The 14,771-nt window shown below is 50.9% G+C and overlaps 1 protein-coding gene and 1 long non-coding RNA gene across 2 annotated transcripts in view; one reads left to right on the top strand and one right to left on the bottom strand.

Moving 5' to 3' along the window:
* LOC127492052 (uncharacterized) overlaps positions 1 to 13,102 on the top strand; it is a 24,633-nt gene extending 11,531 nt beyond the window's left edge. The window contains exons 2-3 of the long non-coding RNA XR_011378974.1: positions 1,352 to 1,537; positions 12,057 to 13,102. This is a non-coding gene — a long non-coding RNA (uncharacterized lncRNA). The remainder of the gene's footprint in view (positions 1 to 1,351; positions 1,538 to 12,056) is intronic.
* LRRC23 (leucine rich repeat containing 23) lies at positions 1,143 to 9,146 on the bottom strand. The gene is made up of 7 exons (XM_002712844.5): positions 9,009 to 9,146; positions 8,424 to 8,595; positions 8,222 to 8,331; positions 6,606 to 6,859; positions 5,164 to 5,294; positions 4,421 to 4,557; positions 1,143 to 1,556 (listed from the first exon to the last, which is right to left on the bottom strand). The coding sequence occupies exons 2-7, from the start codon at positions 8,547 to 8,549 to the stop codon at positions 1,283 to 1,285; spliced, it is 1,032 nt and encodes a 343-aa protein (XP_002712890.3). The 5' UTR covers positions 8,550 to 8,595; positions 9,009 to 9,146; the 3' UTR covers positions 1,143 to 1,282.
* Positions 13,103 to 14,771: the final 1,669 nt, after the last annotated feature.

Genomic DNA, 14,771 nt, shown 5'->3' on the forward strand with positions numbered 1-14,771 from the left:
CCCGGAGCCCCCGATGAGTCAGGAGCTGCCGGCGGAGGCGCACGTACTAGCACGGGAGGGGGACCGATGGCGGGGTGGGGGAGGGGCTGGGGCAACCAGGACCTGCCACCCCACCCCCCTACCCCAGTCACCTGCACGTCTATACCCACGCCCTACACCAGTAGTGTGAGCGCTGGGGCCCACGTTGTGAGTGAAGCCCATGACAGACTCGGTCGCACAAACTGGTCAGAGGCGCATACGAATGTCTCTTTATTGGAAACCGGAACCGTTCCTACCACTCCACCTGCCCCCACCTCCAGCCAAGACTACAGCCATCTCCACCCCTACACCTTACACTGTACCCGGCATGCCCAGGTGACCATCACGACTCTGGGACACACAGGCTTCTTCTGTCTGGGACGAGGGGCAATGAAGTTTTTAGTCTTTAGGAGAACAGAAGCACAGTCCATGCCCCACTTGAGTGCCACACTTTCCTGAGCTCAGTGGCTTTATGCCTCACCTGCTCTCCCTTCTCCTCCCTACCCCATGTCCTGTTATTTTTAGCTTTTTTTTTTTTTTTTTTTTTTTTTTTTTTTTTTTTTTTAAGATTTGAAAGAGAGAGAGAGAGAGGGAGAGACACGAGAGAGATCTTCCATCCGCTAGGTCACTCCCCAAATGGCCACAACAGCCAGGACTGGGCCAGGCCGAAGCCAGGAGCCAAGAGCTTCATTCTGGTCTCCCACATGGGTGCAGGGGCCCAAGGACTTGAACTGTCTTCTGCTGCTTTCCCAGGAGTTTAATCAGGGAGCTGCATCAGAAACTGAGCAGCCAAGTCTCAAACCAGTGCCCATATGGGCTGCCGGTGGTGACAGCTTTAACTCGCAGCACCACAGTGCTGGCCCCGGCTTCAGATTTTTAGTACAGGATCTTCTGCTGACCTCCTAGCTCAGCTTCATTCCTCATTCACCACCAACCAACTCGAGCCTCGCAACCCCCACCGTGTACTTACTAGACCTGGCGGTTCCTGATTGATCTCTCTAAGCCAGCTAAGGCTGCCAGGCCCCCACCAGCTCCTCTGCCTCCACCCCCCAGTTCTCATTCTTCTGGCTTCCTGACATACCTGCTAAGCATTTCTCAGCCCCTCTGGTCCTTTCTCCTGGCCTTAAGACTTCCCCTGACCTCTGGCCTTGGTGTCTCCAAGGGATCCCTTCATCACCCACCTCCCCCTATAGCAACGTCTCCTCCCCTCTGCCCTGCCATGGCCTCCACTTCTTCACTGTCCGTGGAGGTGGAAGACCTGCCGCTACATGGGGGCCTGGTCTAGATCCAGGCTGTGCTCCTGCTCAGCCTCCTGCTCGCGTTCCTCCTTCAGCCTCTGGCGGATTTCCTCAGCCTCAGCCTGCTCCTCCTCCTCAAAGAAGTCCTTGTCCAAGCGTTCAAGATGCGCTATCTGCACCAGGGCCTCCTGGCGGTAGTCGGTCTCATCTGCACACGGGTTGTCCAGCAGCACCAAGGCTCGAAGCTTGGGCAGGTCCCGAAGTTTGGCCAACTCTGTCAGGTCAGTCACCATGTTGCCCCTGCCGATGGGGTTGAGAAGGGTCCACCCAGGAATGATGGGCTTTGATTGACTGCCTGCGGCTAGGAATGGGGCTTCTGGGGGGGACCTCCCACTGGGCCCCAGTTTCCCAGGAAACACTATGAGGTCTGGTTACTCAGGCATTGCCAGATTTGCTGCATAGGTGCTGTCCAGTCCCATTCCTGTGCTGCTTCTACCTTTCAAGGAATCCTCAAGTGCCATACTCTCCTCAATGACGTGTTCTCTGTCTCCTCTTGGAGCAGCAAAGCTAGGCTACCGATCTAAGAGGGTGCAAACGTCCCTTGCAAGACCTTTTTCTGTCAATCATATACAAACAGAGGCAAGGGTTTGATACAGTAGCTAATTTGCCACTTGGGATATCCACTTCCTGTATCATAGTGCTTGGTTCAGGTCCCAGCTCCTCTGCTTCCAACCCAGCTTCCTGCTAGTGCACTTGGGAGGCAGCAGATAATAGCCCAAGTGCTTGGGTTCCTAACCACATCGTGGGAGTCCTAGATGGAGTTTCTGGCTCCTGGCTTTGGCCTGACCCAGGTCTGGCTTTTGCGTGCATTTGCAGAGTGTACCAAGTGGTGGCTTAACACTCTGTGCCACAATACCAGCTCCAGTTATTTTTTTAAAAAGTCATCCATAAACAGAGTTTAGAAGGTAGGGCCTAGGTAGGTAGAGAGGGCGCTTGAGATCTAAGCAGGATTTAGGGTAGCAGGTGCTATGTCGGTGCTCCCCACAGAAGGGAACCTGGAGCTGGGGATACTTGGGCTTCAGCCTGAAGAACAAGCTTTGGTCTCATTGTGTGACAATCTCTATTTTTGTGTTCTTGTCTTCAAGTCCTTATGAAGTCATTTTTAAGTGTTTAAGCCTGATCTCAATGGACATGCCGTGCCTCGTGCAGTGTTCCTCTCCGGGGAGCATGTGGCATTTTGTAGCGCATTTAGAATCTCTTGCCCCAGAGGCCCTGCCCAGCCACTGAGACAACACACACACCCCACTTACTTCCAAATACTCCCAGTTGATAGCCACTGAGGAAGAATCAATTATCCCTGTCTACACTAAGAGGAGAAGGGCACACACAATGCAGTCCCCCTCACCACCTGCCCACCACCACATCAATATAGCCAAACATATTGGCAGGAGACTCCCCCAGGGGTCAGTGGTACGAGCTAGGGCTTCAAGGTGCAACCACTCTTCTGTACTTGGAAGTTCTCTTTCCAATGCCAGGAGGAGGATTTGTCTTGTTAACTGAGGATAGAGAAAGTTTCCTTACATAGTAAGGAAACACACATAAAATCCTCTATCAGAGGACATGTCTTTCAACCTTTCCACCTGATTATTTTTTTTTAATTCTCTTCCTTCCTCTAACCTGAGCATATCTTGTGCTTAATATCAGTAAGGGGACCAGCCCTTATAGGTGGGACTTAGAAGAAGACAAGCAGGAAACAGGAAGAAGGAATGGGGACCCAGGAGATGGTGAAAGGCAGTGGAAACTTATACAGAATAGGGCCAGGAGAAGAAGTTGAAGTCTAACAGTGAGCCCATAAGAATGGGGACCACCTCTGTGTAATTTATTTTTAAAAAGCTTTTGAGAAGCAGAGACGGACAGAGATAAAGAGAGAGAGACAGTATGTGCATGCTGCCATCTATGGGGCTGGGGCAGGCTGAAGCCAGGAGCCTGGGACTCCATCCAGGTCTCCCATATGGGTGGCCAGAATCCAATCACTTCAGCCATCACTGATGCATCCCTGGGTCTTCATTAACAGCAAGTTGGAGTCAGGAACAAGAACCATGCAGTGGAACCCAGGCACTCTGGTGTGAGATGTGGGTGTCAACCTGTATCTAACCTCTAATTTCTTTTTTTCTTTCTTTTCTTTTCTTTCCTTTTTTTTTTTTTATTTTTTTGACAGGCAGAGTTAGACAGTGAGAGAGACAGAGACAGAGAAAGGTCTTCCTTCCATTGGTTTACCCCCAAAATGGTTGCTGCGGCTGGCGCGCTGCGCTGATCCAAAGCCAGGAGCCAGGTGCTTCCTCCTGGTCTCCCATGCAAGTGCAAGGCCCAAACACTTGGGCCATCCTTCACTGCCTTCCTGGGCCACAGCAGAGAGCTGGACTGGAAGAGGAGCAACCGGGACAAAATCTGGCGCCCCAACTGGGACTAGAACCCGGTGTGCCAGCACCGCAGGCGGAGGATTAGCCTAGTGAGCCACAGCACCGGTCTAATTTCTTTGATGTTCCAAAACAGCATGGGGGTTGGCATTATGGTGTTGTGGGTAAAGCCACTTGCAATACCAGCATCCCTCTGGGTGCCAGTTCATGTCCCAGCTGCTCCACCTCCAATCCAGCTCCTTGCTAATGGCCTGGGAAAGCAGTGGAGGATGGCCCAATGACTTGGGCCCCTGCTACCCATGTGGAAGATCTGGAAGAAGCTCCTGGCTCCTGACTTCAGCCTGGCCCAGCTCTGGCCATTGTGGACATCTGGGGTGTGAACCGTAGATGCAAGATCTCTCGGTCTCTCTCTCTCTCTCTCTCATTCTAACTTTCAATTAAAATAAAATAAATCTTTTTTAAAAAAATGAGTTTAAAAAAACAAAACATAGCATGAGATCTGGCACTAAGCACATTCTCAATAATTGTAGACCAAATGAATAAGGATTCAGGGGCCATAAACTATAAAGGTGTTAGTATTGCATTCGGGGCCAAATGCAGAAGTAAGAATAGGGGTGAGGATCAGGCAGGAGGGTGAAATGAGGACCTGGTCGTGGCCAAGGATTGCAGGATTGAGTCCAGGGAAGGACACAGACTCCAAAGCTTCTGGTCAGGGGCAGGAGCATGGTGGGCATGGAGGGTGCTTACCTCAGGTTGAGATATTGCAGCGACTTCATCTCCTTGGAGAAGCCACTCAGAGTTTCAATCTGGTTGTCTCGAAGATGCAGTGTGGTGAGATTGGTTAGGTTCTCCAGTCCTTCTACCTTCTTCAGCATGTTCTGGGCCTAGATTCCCAGGACACAGGAGACCAGGAGAGGGGAGCAGGAACAGGGAAGTCAGAAAGAGATCAAGGAAAAGAAGAAATGCAAGAGGTGGGGAGGGGGTGGAAGAGAGGAGTCGGGGTATACAGAGGAAAGAGGTGCAGAAGCTGGCAACCCAGAGGAAGTCAGCAGTAATGCCCTACTCCTCACCCCACCAAGCCAGATTAAGGAGGAGACTCTTCCACCCAGGGCCCAGGGCCCCCACTCCCTCACTGAGATGGCTTCAGAACCATTTGAGAATAAAGAGAAGCTCAAGAGTACAAAACATGAACCACTGAAGTGGCCTCCTTAGCCTGATGTATGTACCTCAGTTATGGCACATTTTGCTTCCACCTGTATCAGTGCAAATCATCCCTATGTAATCCACACATTTTGTATTATCAGCCCTGCTAGGTGGCAAGCACTTTCCTGTTTGAACTTTGTTTCTCCCCAGCACCCGGAAGGGCTCAGGAAAGATGCCAGCCACCATGAGGATGACGGAGTAAGTAGCTGAGTCCACTAAAAACCAGGCATCCTGACCCCCAGGATGGTGCCCTTTTCCCTGCACCTTCCTGTGACCCAGGGAGCTACCAGGTAGAGGTTCTTCAGCTTGGGAAGGTTGATTCCCAGGGTGCTTTTCAGCTGGTTTCCCCGAAGCTCCAATGTGTGCAGGCTGTTTAGTTTTTGGGGGTCCAGACCTGTCACCATCTGGATGCGGTTCCCTAGGGAGGAAAAGAGCATCAAGAGCTCAAAGGGCGACTTTGACACTCAGGCTGGGAGCTCCAGACTCATCCCTTCCCTCTAATGTAGGCAGACAGTGAGGAGAGGCCGGCTCCGGACTAACACCTCCAGAGGCCTGGGGCAAGTGGCCTGATAGTCTAAGGATCTGATGGACATGTCCACCTAAACCTTTGAGGAGTGAACAATGTACCCTAACAATATATATCCTTCTCTCTCTCTCTCCTATATATATTTGAAAGGCAGAATTACAGAGAGAGACAGGGAGAGACAGAGAGAGATCTTCCATCAACCTGTTCACTCCCCAAATGGCCACAATGACTACGGCTGGGCCAGGCCAAAGCCAGTAATCTGGAACTCCATCTGGGTCTCCCATGTGGATAGCAGAGGCCTACATACTTGAGCCATCTTCTGCTGCTTTTCCAGGTGCGTTAGCAGGAAGAAGGATCAGAAATGGAGCAGCCAGGACTCAACTGATGTTCCTATGGAATGCCAGCACTGCGGGCTGCAGCCTAACCTGCTGTAGCACAGCACAGGCCCCAGCAGTCTATTATCTCCCTCCCTCTCCTCCTTCAAGGCTTTGCTCAAATGACATCTCCTAAATGATGTTTGTCCTGATCAACCTGTTGGAAATTACTACCTATGCCCCAATTCCCCTTACCCTGATCTATTTCTTCCATAGCACCTGTGTCCTTTTAACATACTGTATAAGTTTACTTATTGTGTTCCCTAATTGTCTCTCCCAGCTACAATGTAATTACATAAGAATAAGGATTTTCCTTATTCTGTTAACTGCTGTATCTCTAGCATGTAGGGGAGTCACAAGGACGAGGCCAGCGCTGTGGCATTATTGGATAAAGCTGCCTCCTGCGGTGCCTGCATCCCATATGGGCACTGGTTTGAGCCCTGGGTGTTCCACTTCCAATCCAGCTCTCTGCTATGGCCTGGAAAAGCAGTAGAAGACAGCCCAAGTCCTTGGGCCTCTGCATCCACATGGGAGACCCAGAAGCAGCTCCTGGCTCCTGGCTTTGAGTCAGCCCAGCTCTGTCCGTTGAGGCTATTTGGGGAGTGAACCAGCGGATGGAAGACTTTCTCTCTCTCTCTCTCTCTCCCTCTCTCTGACTCTGACTCTCTGTAACTTGCCTTTCAAATAAATACATCAATCTTAAAAAAAAAAAAAGTGACAATGACATGAGTCATAATAAATAATGCACGGCCCAGGCAAGGACTGCACTGCCCACTCCTGTTGGCTTCAGGCTAGGAAGAGTCTTGTGGAGCCCATCCTAAGGACCCACCTTTGAGATCCAGGCTTCTCAGACGAGGATGAGCAATGCCCTCAGTATCAATGATCTGGTTATAGGCAAAACTGGCAATCTGCAGGTAGGGCAGTTCATTCAGCTGGACGCTCCGCAGCTGATTGCTGTCAGCCTTGAGCCAGAGCAGGTGAGTGAGGTAGTTGAGTGGAGACAGGTCTGTCAGGTGATTCTCAGAAATATCCACATAGCGCAGATGGATGTAGGACCGCAGCAAGGAGATGTCTGTTAGGTCTCTAGGAGACACAAAAGGAGATGGTGGAGGGGCCGGCACTGTGGGAGGGGGTAAAGCCACCGCCTGCAGCGCTGGCATCCCATATGGGTGCCGGTTTGAGACCCGGCTGCTCCTCTTCCCATCCAGCTCTCTGCTATGGCCTGGGAAAGCAGTAGAAGATGGCCCAAGTCCTTGTGCCCCTGCACCCACCTGGGAGACCCGGAAGAAGCTCCTGCTCCTGGCTTCGGATCAGCGCAGCTCCAGCCATTGCAGCCAACTGGGGAGGGAACCAGTGGATGGAAGAACTCTCCTTCTCTGTGTAATTTTTTCAACTAAATAAATTGAGAGAGAGAGAGAGAGAGATGGCAGAACAGCCAGAGTTAGAGGTAAGAACCCAGGCGACTGTCAGAGGTGCTAAAGCAGAGGGCCATACAGAAAGGGCTTATAATGGGAAGAAGGACAGGTAACAGATGAGAGGTGTGGTGGGGGAGAGAAGGCAGGTGAGAGAGCGAGAGGAGAGAGATCTTTATTTCTCCTCAAGTGTCGGCAACAGCCAGGTCTGGGCTAGGCTAAAGCCAGGAGCCAGGAATTTCATCCTGGTCTTCCACGTGGGTGGCAGGGGCCCAAGTACTTGGCCTCAACTGCTCCCTTCCCACGTATATTAGCAGGAAGTGGATTGGAAGCTTGGAAGCAGAACAGGCAGGATTCGAACGGGCACTCGACATGGGATGCCCCTGCACCACAACACCAATGCCAGTTTTTTTTTTTTTAATATTTTATTTACTTCAAATGCAGAGAAGGAGGAGAAGAAAGAAAGAGAGAGAGAGAGAGAGAGAGAGAGAGAGAGTGCTTCCTTCCTTCCACTGGTTCATTCCCCAAATGTCTGCAACAGTTGGGTCTAGGCCAGATCGAAGACAGGAGCCCAGTGTTTCTCCTGGGTCCCCCATGTTTTGGCAGGAACCCAAGCACTTGGGCCGTCTTCTGCTGCTTTCCCAGGCACAGCAGCAGGCAGCTGGATTGGAAGTGGAGCAGCGGGTCTCCAACAGGTGCCCATATGGAATGCCAGCATGGCAGGCGGAGGCTTAATCCTCTACAGCACAATGTCAGCCCCAAGCCAGCAGGTTCTTAACAACAGAAACCTATCTGTGAAGGGCAGAGAACCCACACGCTGAAGGGCAAGTGAGGGAGTCAGCAAGCAACCCCCCCCCCACACACACACACACTCTCAGTCTCCAATTTCCCAGCGCAGCTGCAACACAGGGAGTCTCAGAGCTGTTGACAAATAAATTCTGTCCTTGCCTCCCCACGAAGCCAGGATGATGGCGATCAAATTCCCAGCCCAAACAGCAGGCATGAGGGCGGAAGAGACGGGGACCCTACGCACCTCTCTTTAACCTCCAGCTTGACGTAAGCATGAGCTAGCCCGCTGCCAGTCTTACAGAGCAAAGACAGCCCTTCCTTCACCACGGCCTCCGTGAGCGGGGTGGGCAGCCACTGCGGGAGCAAGCGGCCGAGTGAGGCAGCCCTCCCGCCGCAGCCCCGCCGCAGCCCCTTGCTCTCCGACCCCTCCCTGTCCACGCTCTCACTTCCTCGGAGAATTCTTCCCCCTCTTTCCTGTAGTCCTCCCATTCCTCCGTCTCCTTCTCATCGTCCTCTTTGTCAAGGTCGTCCTGATCTGGCTCAAAGTCTTCCAGATCCTCTTCGTCCGACATCTTTCTTTCCGCCCGCGGGCTCTGGCGTCAGACCCAGCTCCTCGCCCTGAGGAAGGAGGTCTCCTCAGTGCGGTCGCCTCCATTGGCAGGCCCACCCCGGACCTCCCGACGAGGCTGCTTCCCCCCTCCGTGAGAACATCTCATGTTGGCCCAGGTCTCCACTTCTGCTGAGGGCCGCGCTCCCCTCAACGCCCTGCCAGACCTCAGGGCCCCTCGGCCCTGGCGGTGGCCCCAGCTCTGGTCCACCGCCCTTTCTCCTGCTTCTGGGACTTCCCTCTCCCCTTAAAACCCATTCTCCTTCAATCCCCCACCCACCCGGCCTCCTCCCTGCACTGTCCCCCTCTGTCCCTAACCCCCACCCATTCCTTTCTTCTAACTGCCCCGCCTCAGCTCCATTTCCCGGGTTGCTCTGGAACATTCCCCGGGCCCCTGACGCAGTCTCCCACAAAGGGCACAGACCCGGCTGTGCTCAACTAAAAGCAGTTTAGAGAGGGTCTCGGTCCCGAGAGGGAAGGGCTCTGTAGTAAGACTGGCGGAGGGCTTGTGTACTGCTGCTATGGCAAAGGAGGTGGGGCGCAGCAGCCTCCAACCGCCCGGAGCGAGCGCGGGGACCAACGGAACTGCGCGCCCGCCTCGGAGGAGGCGGGGCAGTGGTTGCCTGGTTACGGGGCCACCTTCCCGAGCAGGAACCCGGATGAGGCACGGACATGGCGTCAGGGCTTAGAGGAGTGCGGAGAGGAGGAGAGTGAGGCTGGGTAGACTTGCGTCACCCGAAACATTAATCAGACCTGGGTACCTTCAGTGCGAAGGTGTGAGTTCAGAAGAGACTCATCCCCCACCCTCGGAAGCAAAAGGAGAAAAGGAGTGCGCTAGGAGAAACAAGAAACACCAAAATAAGGGGCCTTCTTCCCCCATAGGCCTGGGCAGTGGTTATTTTTAGGTAGACCTTTGGAAGGCGGCGCAAGGATCCCAGGCCCCAAAATTAACCTGAGTAGAGTATCTTGGCAGATCTTTGCTAACAACTTAACCTAAAGGTGTCTTCTCCTTGCAGAAACTATAGTAACTGGCAGGGATCCAGTATGAGTTATCCTGGACTAGTTTGATGCAACCTTTTTGAGGGATAGGAGGAGGGAAAATCCAACAACTGCCCGTTAAAATATTCCTAGTCCAATGCTATGTAATCAGTAATGACTGCTGAGTCCAGGCACTCAAGATTGTGTGATGAGTTGAAGAGGAAAATGCTGTAGGCTGAGATGTAGTAAATGTTTCTAGAAAGTTGGTGGGAGACAGCACTGTGGGTAGCAGGTAAAGCCGCCCCTTGCAGTGTGGGCATCCCATGTGGGCATGGGTTCAGGTCCCGGCTGCTCCACTTTCTAGCCAGCTCTCTGCTATGGCTAGGGAAAGCAGTAGAAGATGGCCCACATTTCTTGGACCCTTGCACTGGCGTGGGAGGCTGGGAAGAAGCTCCTGGCTCCTGGCTCCAGATGGGCGCAGCTCCCGCTGCTGTGGCCATTTGGGGAGTGAACCAGCAGATGGAAAATGTCTGTCTCTCTGCCTTTGCCTCTCTGTAATTCTACCTTTCAAATAAACAAATCAGAAAAAAGAAAGAAAGAAAGAAAGAAAGAAAGAAAGAAAGAAAGAAAGAAAGAAAGAAAGAAAGAGAGAGAGAAAGAGAGAAAGAGAGAAAGAGAGAAAGAGAGAAAGAGAGAAAGAGAGAAAGAGAGAAAGAAAGAAAGAAAGAAAGAAAGAAAGAAAGAAAGAAAGAAAGAAAGAGAAAGGAAGGAAGGAAGGAAGGAAGGAAGGAAGGAAGGGAGGGAGGAGGGAAATAGATTGTGCCTCTATAAGTGATAATTTAGCTTCTGAAACAGCCCCGTGAGATACTTGAAAGAAGAGGACACCAAAGGTCAAGGAGGTTGATATTTGTTATGTAATTCTGGCCTTGGGAAAGGAGGATATTACCAGTCTTGTGTAACATAAGTAAGACAATTAGGTAATAGGGCAATTCTACATGACAGATTTTACAAGAGTACTTGAAGAAGTTTAGGGGCAGGCCTTGTGGTGCAATGGGTTAAGTCTCCCCCTGGGACACCCGCATCCCAAACTGGAATGCCAATTCCAGAGTCTCAGCTACTCTGTACTTCAGATAGAACTTCCTGTTAACCTGCCTGGGAGGCACCAATTGATGCCCCAAGTACTTGGGTTCCAACCACCCTCATGGGAGACCTGGATGGAATTTCTGCCTCCTGCTTCTTCCTAGCCCAGCCCTGGTTCTTGAGGGCTCTTGAGGAGTGAGCCAGCAGATGAAATATCTCTGTATCTTCCTCTCTGCCTTTCAAATAAATAAATCTTTTGTAAAAACAACAACAAGGTGCTGGCATTCTGGTGTAGTAAGAAGCCTACTGCATATGACACCAGTATCTCATATGGGTGTCCTGGTGCTCTACTTCTGCTCCAGCTCCCTGCTAATGGCCCAGGAAAAGCAGCAGAAGACCAACCAAATGCTTGGGCCCCTACAACCCACATGGGAGACTTGAAAGAAGCTCCTGGCCGGCGCCACGCCTCACTTGGCTAATCCTCTGCCTGCGGCACCGGCACACCGGGTTCTAGTCCCGGTCGGGGTGCCGGATTCTGTCCCGGTTGCTCCTCTTCCAGTCCAGCTCTCCGCTGTGGCCTGGGAAGGCAGTGGAGGATGGCCCAAGTGCTTGGGTCCTGCACCTGCATGGGAGACCAGGAGGAAGCACCTGGCTCCTGGCTTCGGATCGGCCCAGTGCACCGGCCATGGCGGCCATTTGGGTGGTGAACCAATGGAAGGAAGACCTTTCTCTCTCTCTCTCTCTCTCTCTCTCTCTCTCTAATTAACTCTGCCTGTGAAAGAAAGAAAGAAAGAAAGAAAGAAAGAAGCTCTTGGCTGCCAGCTTCAGCCTGGCCCAATGGCTGGCCATTGCAGTCATTTGGGGAGTGAAATGGTGGAAGATCTCTGTCTGTCCATGTCTTTCTGTAACTTGACCTACAAGTAAAAATAAATTTTTTTAAACAAGATTTTTATTTTGGTTCAGAAACATTGAAATCCAGGGCCAGTATTGTGGTGCAGTGAGTTAAACTGCCACCTGCAATCCTGGCAGCCCACGTGTTGCTGGTTCGAGCCCCAGATGTTCACTCCCCATTCAACTCTCTGCTGATGTGCCTGTGAAAACAACAGAAGATGGGCAAGTGCTTGGGCCCCTGCCGCTCAGTGGGAGACTCAGATGGAGTATAAGACTCCTGACTTCGGCCTGGCTGTTGCTGCCATTTGAGGAGTGAACCAGCAGATAGACAATCTCTCTCTCAGTCTCTCCCTCCCTCTCTCTGGGATGCTGCCTTTAAAGAAGTAAATAGATATTCTAAAAAAAATGAAATCCATGCATAGAGGGGTCTTCAAAAACATGTATTATGAAAAAAACTATACATGGACTTCAAGATGTTTTTGCACGAAAAATTTCAAGTTTGTAATTTATTTTTACTTGACAGACTTGTTAAACTTTTGTGAAGAAGAAAGAAGAAGGAAGGAAGGAAGGAAAGAAAAAGAGACAGAGACAGATCTTTCATCTGCTTGTCTGCTCCCTTAAAGTCCACATGAGCCACAGCTGGGCCAGGCTGAAGCCAGGAGTCCAGAGCCCTACCATGGTGGCAGGGACCCAGCTACCTGAGCTGTCGCCTGCATTATCAGGAAGTGGGACTCAGAAGTGGAGCTGGGACTCGAACCTCAACAGGTAGGGGTTGCTGTGCCCCAAGCAGTGTCTTATAACGACCACCCCAACTTATCTTTTAATTCCCTTTCTCCATGAGCTTTTTGAGCTACCTTCATATGTAACGTGGTAGGCTGAAAATTAGGAAATAATTCCCCCACGCCCAATCTAGCTTGGAGGAATATACCTAACAGACAAAGCTTGTTCACTTGGCCTCATGAAAGTAGCAGGGGTTTAAAGGAAGAGACACTGGGTTCAACATCCAGTTCTATCACTTGCTAACTGTGTGTTCTTCAGCAAGTTGAATAATTTCACCAAAATCTAATTTCCGCATTCATGAAATGGGCGGCAGGCATCTGCCTCGCTGTCAGGATGCCCACACCCCACATCAGATTACCTGGTGTGTGTCCCAGCTCTGGCTACTGACTCCAGCTTCCTGCTACTGTGGACCCTGGGAGGCCACAGGCAATGGCTCAAGCGGGTTCCTCCCATCCATATGAGAGACCTGAATTGAGTTCCAGGTATTTGGGAAGTGAATCAGTGTCTGTGAGCTCTTTGTCTGTCTGTCTGTCTGTCTCTGTCTCTCTCAGCCTCACAAATAAATAACAGGTCAGTAACTGGGCTCTCGCTACCATGTGGGAGACCTTGGATTAAGATCTCTGGTCCCAGTTTGAGCCCCTACTGTGTTGCTGCGCATATCTTGGAAGTGAACCAGCAGATGGGAGGTGTCTCTGTCTGCCTCTCAAGTGCATATATATATTTTTAGGATAGTCACCTCAAACTGTAGTTAGTGGATTAAAATAAATAATGCGGGTAAATTGCCTTGCACTTAGTTGGTATTTCATAAACATTTCCCTGTCTCTCCCCACCTCCTGCATGGGTTTCCTCAGTACTGGGTTATTGTGAGGAAAAAGAAAATGAAATATGAAAGCAGTCCGAAGTGCAGTGCAAATGCAAGGGACTGTGTTGCTGGAATGTGGAGAAAAGGAAATTCTGTGTGTGGTTTGATGCAATCCAAGGGAAGACAGAGGAAGACACAGGAGGTGAGAGGGAAAGGCGTGCTGTGAGGAGTGGGAGGTGCCTTTACCATACTCTTGCTGAGTGTTTACTCTGGGCCAGTGCCGGGTGCATCTTCAAGGTGCTCACATGCCAGTGGGAGGGGTGAACATCAAGTATTCTGGGGCTGGTGTTGGAGCATGGTGGGTAAAGCCCCTGCCTGTGACGCCAGCATCCATATGGGCTCCGGTTTGAGTCCCAGCTGCTGCACTTTCAATCCAGCTCCCTGCTAATGGCCATGGAAAAGCAGCAGAATATAGCCCAAGTGTTTGAGCCTCTGCCGCCACATGGGACACCCAGATGAACCTCCTGACTCCTGGCTTCGGCCTGGTCAGGCTGGAGAGTGAACCAACAGATGGACGCTCCCTCTCTCTCTCTCTCCATCTCTGAAACTCTTTCAAATATTTAAATCTTTCTAAAAAGAAAATCAAGTAATCCAATGCATTGAGACAGATGTTATCATGATGCCTCATACTCCAGAGCTTTTACAAAGTACCAGAGAATAATTTTATGGCATGCGTTATGTACCAAATAGCATGCCTTTGAGGCAGAGTCCACACAGAGGGAGCACCTGGAGAAAGGCGTGGAGGAGGAAGAGCTCAGTGCCTGTGCAAGGAGAGCAGGTGGCTCTGCTGGCTGAACAGCAGGTTCTTTGATGACCCGTTCTTTCCACTGGGATCTCACTCACGGAGATCTTTCATTTAGGTGCCCCCCCCCCCGAGTGTCTTGGTTTTCCATGCCTGAAATACTCTCTTGGGCTTTTCAGCTGGATCTGCATGCCTTAAGGGCTGATTCTGAGGCCAGAGTGCTGTTTAGGACATCTGCCATTCTATGGGTCTGCTGCGTATCTCACTTCCCTTGTTGGATCGTTCTCTCCCTTTTTTTATTCTATCAGCTAGTATTTGCAGACACTATTCTTGTTTATATGACCCCTTTGGTTCTTAGTCCTATCATTATGATCAATTGTGAACAGAAATTGATCACTGGGACTAGTGAGATGGCATTGGTACATGCCACATTGATGGGATTGAATTCGAATCCCCTGGTATGTTTCTAACTCTACCGTTTGAGGTAAGTCAGCTTGAGCATGTCCCGAATTGCACATCTCTTCCCTCTCTTATTCCCACTCTTATATTTAACAGCGACCACTTTTCAGTTAAGTTTCAGCACTTAAGAATAATTGTGTATTGATTACAGTATTCAACCAAAAGTATTAAGTAGAACAAACAAAAAAATACTAAGAGGGATAACATATTAAGTTGCTCATCAACAGAGCAGGTGGCTCTGCTGGCTGAACAGCAGGTGTGATGGGGGGAATGAGGTAGGAGCTGGAAGAACGCAGAGTTGGCACCGACTGAGGAATCTGGACTTTGTCCTGAATGCTGTGCGGAGGGAGCCAGTGAAGGTTGGCAAGGCCTGACTCTACACCTTGTCATGAGAG

Source organism: Oryctolagus cuniculus, chromosome 9, assembly GCF_964237555.1.
Source record: "Oryctolagus cuniculus chromosome 9, mOryCun1.1, whole genome shotgun sequence".
NCBI lineage: Eukaryota > Metazoa > Chordata > Mammalia > Lagomorpha > Leporidae > Oryctolagus > Oryctolagus cuniculus.

What these genes read in the sequence shown, in the direction of transcription:
- LRRC23 (XM_002712844.5), bottom strand. Translation starts at nt 8,549, where the DNA reads ATGTCGGACGAAGAGGATCTGGAAGACTTTGAGCCAGATCAGGACGAC. An exon ending in AAGCTGGAGGTTAAAGAGAG is followed by an intron (nt 6,860 to 8,221) that starts GTGCGTAGGGTC and finishes TGTGTCTCCTAG; the next exon opens with AGACCTAACAGACATCTCCT. An exon ending in AGCTGAAGAACCTCTACCTG is followed by an intron (nt 4,558 to 5,163) that starts GTAGCTCCCTGG and finishes CTGGGAATCTAG; the next exon opens with GCCCAGAACATGCTGAAGAA.